The sequence below is a fragment of the Triturus cristatus genome, chromosome 1_2 (assembly GCF_964204655.1).
Source record: "Triturus cristatus chromosome 1_2, aTriCri1.1, whole genome shotgun sequence".
NCBI classification, from domain to species: domain Eukaryota; kingdom Metazoa; phylum Chordata; class Amphibia; order Caudata; family Salamandridae; genus Triturus; species Triturus cristatus.
The window spans coordinates 1,079,156,450-1,079,170,568 of NC_140580.1; the positions used below are offsets into that span (position 1 = coordinate 1,079,156,450).

Sequence of the window (14,119 nt, forward strand, 5' to 3'; positions counted from 1 at the left end):
CTGTGACTCAGGCAGAAAGCAATGAGCAAGTCGGGGTGTCAGGGTACCAGTCCATCTTCCCTCCCTACCCGTGGGTGCAAAAACGTCCGGTTACGTGCAGCGGTGGCACGAAATTGCATCAGATCGCTGGGTTTTGGACCTAGTCACCAAGGGTCATGCTCTAGAGTTTCTTCAGCGACCATCAACCGCCCCACCCAAGGGTCCACCCTCCCCCTCTTCTTCACTTACTACGAAAGGAAGTTTTGGCTATGCTTCTCAAGGATGCAATAGAGAAGGTACCACTCTGCCAGAAAGGGAAGCGTTTTTATTCTCTTTTTTTCCTAATAAAAAAGAAATCAGGAGATCGGAGACCGATTCTTGACCTAAGGAATCTCAACAAGTTTCGCAAGAAGCAGACATTCAGGATGATAACGCTTTCAGATATCCTTGGTTGCTTAAACAAAGAATATTTCATGTCATTACTTCCCTCGACATGGAAGACGCATATTGCCATATCCCAATCCACCCAAAACACCGAAAGTTCCTAAGATTCACAGTGGCAGGTACCCACTATCAATTCAAAGTGCTCCCGTTTGGACTCAAATCAGCACCACGAATCTTCACCAAGTGCCTGGCGCCAGTAGCGGCGACTCTGCGGTCTCAGGGGTTTCAAGTATTTCTGTACCTCAACGATTGGCTGCTCAAAGCAGCAACTGTGCAGGAAGCCGATCGAGCAATGAAAACTTGCCTCCGTCTGTTCGAAACGTTGGACTTGCCCTAAACAGGGAATTAACGGTTCTGCTTCCAACTCAAGTAATATCTTTTCTGGGAGCATCCTTAGACACCATTCAGGGCAAAGCGTTCTTGTCTCAGGAGAGGCGGCTACGTAGGCAAAAGCTTGCAAAGACCATATCAAACAAACATTAGCATAGCCAATAGGTCTCGCCTTTGGGACCTTATAAGTGTTTAGCCATGCAACAGTTGATGTTGGCATATTGTGCTGCATAACTAAATACTTATAAGGTCCCAAAAGCGAGACCTATTAAGTGGGATGAAAAAACTGGGGGGGTGGGGGGTGGTCTATCAAAGGGGCATGGTCAGTGTAATCTGTGCTTGGTATAGTGTGCCACCTGACTTTTGCTGTTTGTCATTGCATCCTGATATATGATACAAGTAACATTATACCTACAACAAGTCAGGGCTGTTGATTTTGTCAATGGTTGTTACTAGTTGCATAAGATAAATAAGCAGCAACTATGGTTTGTATATAATATTGAAAAAGCTTCCAGTAAAAGACATTGCTGTATCCTACACACAACACTGACATTTCATGTCTTCTGTTCACTTGGGAAATATGACTTGTCCAGATATTCGATGTCACGCACACTCCAGAGATTATTAAATGTGACATCGAAGAAACATTTTGTGTCTTATGCACACCAAAGAGCAGACATTCCTTGTCTTACATCAGATCAACTACATTTTGTGTCTTGTGCATACTAGATAATTTGCGGCACACACAGTATAAAACAGTTCATGCTTCATGCACACACACGAGACATTTAGAGGTTCATGTATACCACACATTCCATGGGTGCGTGACATTAAGTAGCACGCACCCACCAGAAACATTGTGTCAGACATACACTACTAGCACATTGTGTGTCAACCTCCCACCACGAATGTACCTTTCAGACATCAGAGTCATTATAATGGCATGTTTGCTATAATTTCGTGACTCCTACAAAGTGAGGAATTGTATTCAACGTTTTTTTTATATCTAGTAATGGACTAACCCTTGTGATGCCAAAGAAAATGCGTCCTATTACAAAAAAATATAATTTTGAGTTGGTTGATGTAAACCACGTATAAACAAATATGTAAATACACTTATTTACACCGGCAAAATCGAACGAAATAATAGTAGCTACAATAAAAAAAAATTCAAGCATCTCTTACCTTTTTCCTTGCCGTCGGAGCTGGGCACATGCTAACACTGCGACAAAGGTGCCTAAAAGGTGTGGAGGCGCTATATACCATGAAAGGAGAACTGACATAAAGAGAGGCGATGATGGACGAGTAACTACACACGACACTGGGGTGCAAAGGTGCAGTAACGAGAGTCCATTAGGGCCAATTTAAAACCTCTACAAAGGACCTAGCCTTATGGGACAGAAGTACCATATTGCAAGCAAGCGCCATGCTTCAGCATCTGAGAAGCCACGCTTTGGACTAGTATGGGAGTCTTGGCACGACACAGCAGAAGCCGCCATTTTAGAGAAATTTTCATAGTCCATCACTCATCTATTCACACCAAGGTTTTTACGCTGATCTTCAAACCCAAAGTCAGTCCGAACTATAGATAGATGGATGCTTGTGAAGCGTTTCCCTGTCATACCATTTTTCTTACCCTTGCAGATGGCTATATGAGACCAACGGCAGAGGTATCCAAAATCACAAGTCAAGGCATATAACTCCACACAAACACATCCATGTAAATCCTAGCCAACTATATTAGACAAAGCTATCCTAAATAGAGTTTACAAAAATACTGTCCCATTGGGTGTGGATAATCTATTATTAACTCCAGTGAGGTAATATTCTCTTAAATGCTAATTTGGACACTATATTTATGTCAGAAAATATTCTGAATACAATATTCTGGTACCCTACCCAACATCCAGATAACCATTGATAATGCAATACTTTAAAAAGATCCGCTACCCGGCACTAATTCCCGCCATCAAACACATCCAAAGGAATGATGCATACAAGCGATAAGCACTCAAAACTATACAATGTCCATCCTGGACTACTGAAGGATGTGGGTATGAGTCACAAATACACACACCGACACACCGACACACACACACACACACACACACATATATATATATATATATATATATATATATATATAATACATACATATATTTATACAATGGTGTACACAGTAAAGTAAGAGTATTCAACCTACTAGTAGGTTGAAAACGTACGTATTGCTCTCCCCAACGAAATGATGCACAAGCTCATCAAGCCACATCAGTAACACAAGCATGCACTTATGCACGTCCAGATCATGTGATTCAGAGTCATCAAGAGACACAGTACAGCTTTCTCCCATGTATCCATTTAAAGCACCCCAATAAGTCTGGGCTTGCCTCATCCACAATACTGGCCCAACTGGCAAGATCACATGCCATGCGGTGACACTGAAAGGTTCCGGAGGCTGCCAAACAAACACCAATTACATTGAGCATACGACATGCATAAATCCAGAGGTCTTGTTGCCAGCACTGACGCACTAATGTCATTGTCAGATGCTAGGTGCTGCTTTCAAGCTGCAGTAAAAGCATGGCAAACAGAAGATTGAAATGATATTACCAAACCACTACCTACATTCATCGGCAATTGAGCCCACACAGAACCAAGAAAGAAATGCTTTATCAAAGCAATCCCCAATGATAACGAGGCATCTTAATCAAATGCTAGGATGATGTTCTTACCCTCACCAAATATCTGACCACGTTTATAACTGTCAATAAAAGAAGATGAGCCTTGAGTGTTTCTTCTCCTCTTGAAACGTGTTTCTTACACAGTGTATGATTGATTGATTGTGGCACACTCTACTCTACAGTGGATGGCTTGTTGAGTTCATATGAGCCAAGTCACAGCCCTCATCATAAGGGTTCCTCCCCTCTTCTCCCGTAACACACCTAAACATGACAAGCAGCACCAACTGTATCACTCATTCAAGCAGTTACGGAATCTGAAGGAGAAAAACTATTATAAAATCAAAATCAAAACAAAGCCAATATGAAAAATAAAAAAGGGAAGCTTTCTCAAACCCCTCATGCAATCACAATTTTTGAGGGGAGGAGATAATGTGCATGAATGAGGCGAGTGGCTTAACAGGGAGATAAGAGCGCAAAGCGAGAGAGAAAACTGAGGGAATTTCCAAATCCTGCCCACTTCTGAACTTAATAGAAAACACATTTTGCTGCAGCCAACCAGTCCCTCTGAAAGGCAGTAAATGTTATTTTTTCGATAAGCCCTAAAACTGTGGTAAGAGCCTCCACATCTTTAGCAGACCAGAGTGGTGACAAATGAGTGGAGGGACGAAAATAAACTTACCCGAGGTCGTAGTGTTGTCAAGCGAGGATGGTGCATTTGAGACCCAGGTTTCCTGGCCACTAGACCAGTGAATTCCACATGCTAACTTTGTGAGCCCATAAACATAGATTGCAGCCGTAACAGGATAACATGAATACCTAGATGCGAGCCTAGGCTGTGCTATTAATACCAGTCAATTTCTTGAAAGTTATTGGACTTCTGCCATTTTTCTTTCACTTTACAAAATATCTTCGTGCTGAAAGATAAAAGGCACCTGATTCCAGTTCCCAGTTCTATCCAAGTTTAGTGTGGTTTAGTTAGTCAAATGGCCTCTTGATATCAAAGCACGAGAAAACAACAAAAATTCGGGTTCTGTGTGGGCGCCAGTCCATAGGGGAGCAGGACATGAGGGCTCCAAATATGTGACACTGTAGACAGGCAACACATCCCATGGGCTGGTTGTAAGTAAGCAGATCCTACATCACCCGAACCAACTCTGTAAACACGCTGATACAGGGTGAGCTCACTGGGCGGAGACTCGCAACAAAACATTTACTTTCTGCCAAAAACGCTACAGAAAAATCAACATAAACCGCATATCAAATCGCAGTCACAAGTGCAGCTGCAATACTAGATACAACGCAGGTTTAATATTAGTTTTACGACACTTCCGGTAAAAGTAAATTTAGTCTTCTGAGAGACCGGAAGCCCACTTGGGACGGTCATATTTGATTGCGGCGATAGAGTGCGCTACCAGCGACCAGTGTGGGGTGCTCACTGACAGAGCACGCTCCTTGTTTGCATCAAAAACGGTCAATGTCCACACTGTTCATGTGACTGTGGTGTGTAATGTTTCCTTTGCGAGGCCACGGGACTGTAAGCGCAATAAACTAATTATTTACAAAAAGCAGAAAAAAGCGTCCATTGATTCCACAGAAGGGCTATCGACAGAAAAGAGCCAATCATCACGAGGACCGCCCTAACTGGCCAACTCTGTCTGCTCAACGGACCTATTGTGAGTCATGGAGAGTGACCACAGGCACAGGCAGTCACATCTATCGCACATAAAGAGAAACAAAAAGAAAAACAAACAAGGACTCGAGGGAAGACTAGGAGGAGGCACAGTACTTACAAGTTTTGAGGCGGTAGTTAAGGAATTCACTGACATTAAACAACCGGCATAAATCGGCGCGGCCGTGAAAGTGAAACCGATTATGCTAATTACCCGCCGCCCGCAGCAGCTGTTTTGAAGCACGCTTGTGGCGGCATCCGCCTTGCGGGAGCAAGCAACCGCCAATTAGCATGCGCACCACTGCTCGCTCCCGCAAGGTGGATGCCGCCACAAGCACGAGTGTGTGCTTGAAAATGAGCAGAGCGACGGCTAAAGGCCCTCCTATGCAGCGCATGCGCACTGCATAGGCGAGACCTAAAAAAGGGTCAGTTTTGGTGCAAATGTACAAATCGCGCCTGGGGATGTGCTATTCAGCAATAAATGTGGTACCTCTAGCTAGACTGAAAATGAGGCCTCTTCAGGAGGAGCTACGGAAACAGTGCCAACAGGTTTCGGGATCCTTCGAAGATGTAGTTTGAATCACACCACGGATGGTGAAAACTCTGCAGTGGTGGTTCCAGGCGTCAAATCTCGTTCAAGGCCTGACTTTTCTATGGAGCACCCCAGATTTCGATTTAACAACGGATGCCTCCATGGAGGGATGGGGAGGTCATCTGCAGGACTTGCAAATTCATGGCAAATGTTCTTTAGCACAGAGAACACAGCACATCAACAACTTAGAGCTAAAAGCCATATTCCAATCTCGCCAAGCTTTACTGCCCAGAATAGCAGGCTCTTCAGTGTTGGTGCGTACGTACAATACCACCTGCATGTACTATATCAACAAGCAAGGAGGAACAAGATCCATTACGCTTTCTCAGGAGGCGCCGGAATTAGAGGAATGGGCAACACATCATGGGATCACGTTAAAAGCAGAGCATGTCAGGGGTCTGCCCAATACCCTTGCAGACACGTTGAGTAGGTCTCAGTCCAGTTGCCACGAGTGGGAGCTAGAACAATCCTAGCTGACAAGGTATTTAGAAAATGGGGAAAACAAACTTTGGACCTCTTCGCAATGAAGGAGAACTCCAAATGCCAGTACTATGCCAGCAGGTTTAAGGGGGAATGCCCTTTTAATGCGATAGTCAGGGATATATGCCTACGCTTTTCCCCTCATCCCGTTAATTCACGTTGGCCCAGGCAATACTGGTTCCTGGAACTGCTCTTTCTTCTCCCCCTCCCACCCTCCCCGTTTCTCTCTTCTCCCCCCTCCCACCCTCCCCGTTTCTCTCTTCTCCCCCCTCCCACCCTCCCCGTTTCTCTCTTCTCCCCCCTCTGCCCGCCCTGTTTCTCTCTCGTCTCCCTCTGCCCCGATTCTCTCTCTTCTCCAAAGTTTCACTCTCTTCTCCCCCTCCAACCCACCCCATTTCCCTGTCTTCTGATCCCCTCCCGCCCACCCCGTTTCCCTGTCTTCTGATCCCCTCCCGCCCACCCCGTTTCCCTGTCTTCTGATACCCTCCCGCCCACCCCGTTTCCCTGTCTTCTGATCCCCTCCCGCCCACCCCCTTTCCCTGTCTTCCGATCCCCTCCCGCCCACCCCGTTTCCCTGTCTTCTGATCCCCTCCCGCCCACCCCGTTTCCCTGTCTTCCGATCCCCTCCCGCCCACCCCGTTTCCCTGTCTTCCGATCCCCTCCCGCCCACCCCGTTTCCCTGTCTTCCGATCCCCTCCCGCCCACCCCGTTTCCCTGTCTTCCGATCCCCTCCCGCCCACCCCGTTTCCCTGTCTTCCGATCCCCTCCCGCCCACCCCGTTTCCCTGTCTTCCGATCCCCTCCCGCCCACCCCGTTTCCCTGTCTTCCGATCCCCTCCCGCCCACCCCGTTTCCCTGTCTTCCGATCCCCTCCCGCCCACCCCGTTTCCCTGTCTTCCGATCCCCTCCCACCCACCCCGTTTCCCTGTCTTCTGATCCCCCCCACCCACCCCGTTTCCCTGTCTTCTGATCCCCCCCACCCACCCCGTTTCCCTGTCTTCTGATCCCCCCCCACCCACCCCGTTTCCCTGTCTTCTGATCCCCCTGTCCTCTGATCCCCTCCCGCCCACCCCGTTTCCCGGTCTTCTGATCCCCTCCCACCTACCCCGTATCCCTGTCTTCTGATTCCCTTTCCCTGTCTTCTGATCCCCTCCCACCCACCCCATTTCCCTGTCTTCTGATCCCCTCCCACCCACCCCATTTCCCTGTCTTCTGATCCCCTCCCGCCCACCACGTTTCCCTTTCTTCTGATCCCCTCCCGCCCACCACGTTTCCCTTTCTTCTGATCCCCTCCCGCCCACCACGTTTCCCTTTCTTCTGATCCCCTCCCGCCCGCCCCGTTTCCCTTTCTTCTGATCCCCTCCCGCCCGCCCCGTTTCCCTTTCTTCTGATCCCCTCCCGCCCGACACGTTTCCCTTTCTTCTGATCCCCTCCCGCCCGACACGTTTCTTTCTTCTCCGCGTTTCTCTTTCTTCTCCCCCCTCCCGCCCACCCTTTTTCTCTTCCTTCTCCCCCCTCCCGCCCGCCCTGTTTCCCTGTCTTCTGATCCCCTCCCGCCCACCCTGTTTCCCTGTCTTCTGTTCCCCTCCCGCCCACCCTGTTTCCCTGTCTTCTGATCCCCTCCCACCCACCCTGTTTCCCTGTCTTCTGATCCCCTCCCACCCACCCTGTTTCCCTGTCTTCTGATCCCCTCCCACCCACCCTGTTTCCCTGTCTTCTGATCCCCTCCCGCCCACCCCATTTCCCTGTCTTCTGATCCCCTCCCGCCCACCCAGTTTCCCTGTCTTCTGATCCCCTCCCACCCACCCAGTTTCCCTCTCTTCTGATCCCCTCCTGACCCACCCTGTTTCCCTGTCTTCTGATCCCCTCCTGTTCCCTGTCTTCTGATCCCTTCCCGCCCACCCCGTTTCCCTGTCTTCTGATCCCCTCCCGCCCACCCCGTTTCCCTTTCTTCTGATCCCCTCCCGCCCACCCCGTTTCCCTTTCTTCTGATCCCCTCCCGCCCACCCCGTTTCCCTTTCTTCTGATCCCCTCCCGCCCACCCCGTTTCCCTTTCTTCTGATCCTCTCCCGCCCACCCCGTTTCCCTTTCTTCTGATCCCCTCCCGCCCACCCCGTTTCCCTTTCTTCTGATCCCCTCCCGCCCACCCCGTTTCCCTTTCTTCTGATCCCCTCCCGCCCACCCCGTTTCCCTTTCTTCTGATCCCCTCCCGCCCACCCCGTTTCCCTTTCTTCTGATCTCCTCCCGCCCACCCCGTTTCCCTTTCTTCTGATCCCCTCCCGCCCACCCCGTTTCCCTTTCTTCTGATCCACTCCCGCCCACCCCGTTTCCCTTTCTTCTGATCCACTCCCGCCCACTCCGTTTCCCTTTCTTCTGATCCCCTCCCGCCCACCCAGTTTCCCTTTCTTCTGATCCCCTCCCGCCCACCCAGTTTCCCTTTCTTCTGATCCCCTCCCGCCCACCCAGTTTCCCTTTCTTCTGATCCCCTCCCGCCCACCCAGTTTCCCTTTCTTCTGATCCCCTCCTGCCCACCCACCCAGTTTCCCTATCTTCTGATCGAGTTTCCCTATCTTCGGATCCCCACCCGTCCACCCAGTTTGTCTTTCTTCTGATCCCCTCCCGCCCACCCCGTTTCCCTTTCTTCTGATCTCCCTCCCGCCCACCCCGTTTCCCTTTCTTCTGATCCCCCTCCCGCCCACCCCGTTTCCCTTTCTTCTGATCCCCCTCCCGCCCACCCCGTTTCCCTTTCTTCTGATCCCCCTCCCGCCCACCCCGTTTCCCTTTCTTCTGATCCCCCTCCCGCCCACCCCGTTTCCCTTTCTTCTGATCCCTCTCCCGCCCACCCCGTTTCCCTTTCTTCTGATCCCCCTCCCGTCCACCCCGTTTCCGTTACTTCTGATCCCCCTCCCGTCCACCCCGTTTCCGTTACTTCTGATCCCCCTCCTGCCCACCCCGTTTCCGTTACTTCTGATCCCCCTCCCGCCCACCCTGTTTCCCTTTCTTCTGATTCCAAGGTTTCCCTTTCTTCTGATTCCCCCTCCCGCCCACCCCATTTCCCTTTCTTCTGATTCCCCCTCCCGCCCACCCCATTTCCCTTTCTTCTGATTCCCCCTCCCGCCCACCCCATTTCCCTTTCTTCTGATTCCCCCTCCCGCCCACCCCATTTCCCTTTCTTCTGATTCCCCCTCCCGCCCACCCCATTTCCCTTTCTTCTGATTCCCCCTCCCGCCCACCCCATTTCCCTTTCTTCTGATCCCCCTCCCGCCCACCCAGTTTCCCTTTCTTCTGATCCCCCTCCCGCCCACCCCGTTTCCCTTTGTTCTGATCCCCCTCCCGCCCACCCCGTTTCCCTTTCTTCTGATCCCCCTCCCGCCCTCCCTGTTTCCCTTTGTTCTGATCCCCCTCCCGCCCTCCCTGTTTCCCTTTGTTCTGATCCCCCTCCCGCCCACCCCATTTCCCTTAATTTTGATCCCTCTCCCGCCCACCCCATTTCCCTTTCTTCTGATTCCCCCTCCCGCCCACCCCGTTTCGCTTTCTTCTGATTCCCCCTCCCGCCCACCCCGTTTCCCTTTCTTCTGATTCCCCCTCCCGCCCACCCCGTTTCCCTTTCTTCTGATTCCCCCTCCCGCCCACCCCGTTTCCCTTTCTTCTGATTCCCCCTCCCGCCCACCCCGTTTCCCTTTCTTCTGATTCCCCCTCCCGCCCACCCCGTTTCCCTTTCTTCTGATTCCCCCTCCCGCCCACCCCGTTTCCCTTTCTTCTGATTCCCCCTCCCGCCCACCCCGTTTCCCTTTCTTCTGATCCCACTCCCGCCCACCCCGTTTCCCTTTCTTCCGATCCCCCTCCCGCCCACCCCGTTTCCCTTTCTTCCGATCCCCCTCCCGCCCACCCCGTTTCTTTTTCTTCTGATCTTTGTCAATGCTTTTTAAAAAAAAAATTTGACCCCCCCTCCTGCCCACCCCATTTCCCTTTCTTCTGATTCCCCCTCCCGCCCACCCCGTTTCGCTTTCTTCTGATTCCCCCTCCCGCCCACCCCGTTTCCCTTTCTTCTGATTCCCCCTCCCGCCCACCCCGTTTCCCTTTCTTCTGATTCCCCCTCCCGCCCACCCCGTTTCCCTTTCTTCTGATTCCCCCTCCCGCCCACCCCGTTTCCCTTTCTTCTGATTCCCCCTCCCGCCCACCCCGTTTCCCTTTCTTCTGATTCCCCCTCCCGCCCACCCCGTTTCCCTTTCTTCCGATCCCCCTCCCGCCCACCCCGTTTCTTTTTCTTCTGATCTTTGTCAATGCTTTTTAAAAAAAACATATTTTAGTGGGGGGTTTTCAAGATATGCATTGCAATCATAGTCATGCTTCTTGTGTACAATATCCATTTGGATATAACAGCAAATGATATTCACTTTCTGTCCCCGCACTCAAATAGAACAATCCCATCTCCTTCCTTGGCCTTGCCAATGCTTTTAATAATCTGTTTCGAGACACAAATGTGATTTAGTGTCTCACGTCTTTAAAATTCATGTTATGGTGTTGCTCCTTTTGGAGTGTCCTCTCTCCTGTTCTGTCCTTTCGCGAGGAAGCAGTCTATCACAGTTGGAGCGACTCCTAGTTTGATAGACTGATTGCCAAAGAGCCCCTGTTCTACTCTTTATGATTCTCTTATCGTCCCCATCTCCATCATGAGATTGGCCTAGGCCCCTTTTGCCAATTACCTCCTCTATTATCAAAGAGCCCTGTTGAAGTGCATGAAGGGCCTGTTTTTCCCCCAATGCATGTGTCCCATCCAACTCTCAAGAATGTTGCAATCCTTCAACTCTTGTCTGTGTGGATCCTCTAGGTCCACATAACTTATCCATCCAGCTCTGGGCTTCCCAATAAGGAAGCATCCTTAGGCGCTGCATGCCTTCCATGTACTGCACCATTTACAGGCATCCATACATACGGCGCACAAAATCCCTGCGGGCAGACAGGCAGGCCTCAATGTACTGCACCCACAGCAACATTTATATACCAACAGATGTCCAGGCCTCCACGTGCTGCTTCTACAGGTACACATACATACCAGTGTACTGTATGCCAACATGCAGGCAGACCTCCATGTACTACAGTCCTAGGTACAAAAACACACACATGCTGCCAGCGGTACGTCCATGCTGTTGTAGGCTATTGGTGAGCTAAGCACACAAACGTAAATTTACTCATGTCGGCCACTAGGTACCTCTCCCCTGACACAAATAAAAAGGACAGGCCATAGTACTTATTATGAAATGGTGTGCTGCCACGACCGTGGTCGTGTTACTTTGCGGTGCCCTTTACCACTATGAAGGTTGCGCGTTGTGCGCCCTATCCCGACGAACCAGACCACAATCCATGAGACAGGCCTAGTTCATGGTGGACCCATATAATCCATGTTCGCCCAGGACCAAAAATTGCTACCAAGGATCAAGATATCACCACAGCTAGGGCACTTCGGATAGGGGTTCACGTCTATTACAATGCAAGGGAATTTTCCGTCCCAACAGTGGTTTAATTGTTGAGTTGGTTAATGGTGTTGTTGTAGATGTTTTTGGCAAGTATGATTGCTTGTTTGTGTTGGATTTTGAACTCTGTTGTGTGAAATCTGTAGTGGATATCTTTAAAAAACATTTACTTTCTGCCAATTAAGAATATTTTCAATCTGCAAATAGTAGTTCTGTCTAGACTGTAAGCTGCTATGTGTTTTTTACTTGCATTGCAAATGCTGGAATGTTTCCCTCCGAAGAATTGTAGTAGAGTGTGCATTGAAAATGGGAAAGCTTTCAGTTGCAGTTTCAGTCGGCTGTGTTCTCCATTTTGAAACTCGCCTCAAAGCAGTGTTAGGCGTTTTTTTTTCCAAGTGCAGACTTGATCCATGACCTCTTCCCTGTTGAGTATTAAAATACAGTCTTTGGTTGCTTTACTGGTTACTGGATGTGTTTGTCTTAAGTACACCTAATAGTTGCAGCATAACCTACTGTGAATCCCAACATAGCATACATGGCCTCATGGCTCTATCTTGGTTTGCTAACGCAATCCTTTCCCAGTGTCACTTTCCAGAGTTTAGATTCAAGTTATTGGAATTAATGTAATCTACTGTGGGAATGATGTAGCCATTGAGGCGAAATGTGCACCGTCTTTTCTGCAGCACCCAAAGATTCATTTATTTTCTCTTGTGTTTTTTTATCCTGTAGAAGTAGAGTATGCCACCGTCACAACACGTATTGTCTCTCAGATCAAGACCAAAGGAGCACTGGGAGTCTGTTTTACATTTTTTGGCACCTCGTTTCTCTTTATTACGTCCCACTTCACATGTAAGTTTCTCAAAAGGCAAGCCAGATTCTACATTGTTGTCTCTGATCATTGGTTTGTTTGAATTTGAACAGCTCAAGCTAAAATGCTTTCTGGATTCACAACTAAAGTTCAGTTGCAAAGTTATAGGGCATATCGTGTGGAGAAGCATAAGCATTAGCTGATAATGGTGAATACCCACCTAAAGTAAATCGTACATTTATTAATATAGTTCTTTCTTCTAGGTACTGCAGAATTGCCTACTAATAAACTAATGTTTAGGTTTGTAAATTACACTTCACCGGAGTGTAGAATCCGTCACATATAATGCAAATTGTCTATTTTGTGTGCTTCTTTTTTGCTTTTTAAAGTTGCCTGTAATATTTAGTGTCGATATTTGACTATTTTAGATGTATTAATGGACTCCTTTATAAATCAAAAAACTCTAGACCAAAGTGTGGCCTGAATTAATTATTACCAGATCCTCAGAGCAAGTTCCAAGAAAACAAACATAATCAACTGCGTGGCTAGCGTTAGAGCTTTAGCCACCTGAGGGGTGGGCAACATCATGGGATCTTCAGTTTTATTCATAACCAAATGGATATTCTCATGCTTTTAATAAGGTCAGAAACACCCTCTTATTTATTTTTGTACGTTTACTATACATTTTAAAAAGAAATGCTAATTTAAAGGCACAGGGATGAAGAGTCCTTTTGTTGGAAACTCCTCTGACTATGCCATCTACACAGAGGTAGCTCAACCAGAAGTGGTGGTGGTTCATCTAGTGTTTATAGTATCCGTAACATGCTGAGACTCACTACCCAGTATGTTAGGAAGGTCACATTATATCTTTGCTGACAGCATATTGTCGAACCGTTCTACAAGATCAGGAAGATGCTCTTGCCATACAGGTCTTCTTTCAATTTCCTTTAGGCCTTCTTGAGAGTGTGATGGAGACTATAGAAAGAGTTGCAAGAAACAATAGGCCTCTAGATAAACACAGCCCATCCCAAAGGGAGAATCCCCCCCCCCCTCCCCCCCAATCAGCTTTCAATGTTATTTCTCAGATAGCGATGACATTCGCCTTACTTCTGAAGATCTTGACTTGGACTCTTGATTCTGATGGCCTAAAACATTTGCCGTCAGAAGATGCCATCTTATAAGCTAATATGACATTAAACATACAATGTCTTTTTTAAACATTCAGACATCCTTGTGGTATTTTTGTTTCTTTTTTACTTTAAACCCATCACTGCATCATGAAAGAACAACCTGGTGATGCCAGGTTGCTGAAACTGGATATGTAGGTATTTAATTTTTGCATCCGCGCCTGACAGGTTAGGCCCTCGAGACCAGAACAAAATACAGTGGACCTTTCCAAGAAGTTTTAAGTTGTGGTTTTGTCTTTGCAGTTAACTGTGTTATTGCCTGAAGTCTTTGTCGTAAGCGGATTATTGAATAATTGCTTCAAATGCTTTTCAGATGACACATGATTTTCTCAACTAGAACCTACTGCTGGATTTTTAAATACACTGTGAAAAATCTGCCCAATTCTACTCGGAAAGGTGTTTTTTTTCTAGATGCTATTTGGGACACATAAGTAGGAAAAGAGTTTGTTTCCTTCTGAGAAGATAACTTAGTCCCT

At 48.2% G+C, this 14,119-nt stretch overlaps 1 protein-coding gene across 5 annotated transcripts in view; it reads left to right on the top strand.

The window, feature by feature from the left end:
* Window positions 1–14,119, top strand: part of INPP5E (inositol polyphosphate-5-phosphatase E) — a 303,275-nt gene that overhangs the window by 161,905 nt on the left and 127,251 nt on the right. For all 5 annotated transcript variants that reach the window (XM_085613085.1, XM_085613094.1, XM_085613065.1 and 2 more), the window contains exon 6: window positions 12,378–12,497. In XM_085613085.1, coding sequence (XP_085469211.1) covers window positions 12,378–12,497 — 120 coding nt within the window. The remainder of the gene's footprint in view (window positions 1–12,377; window positions 12,498–14,119) is intronic.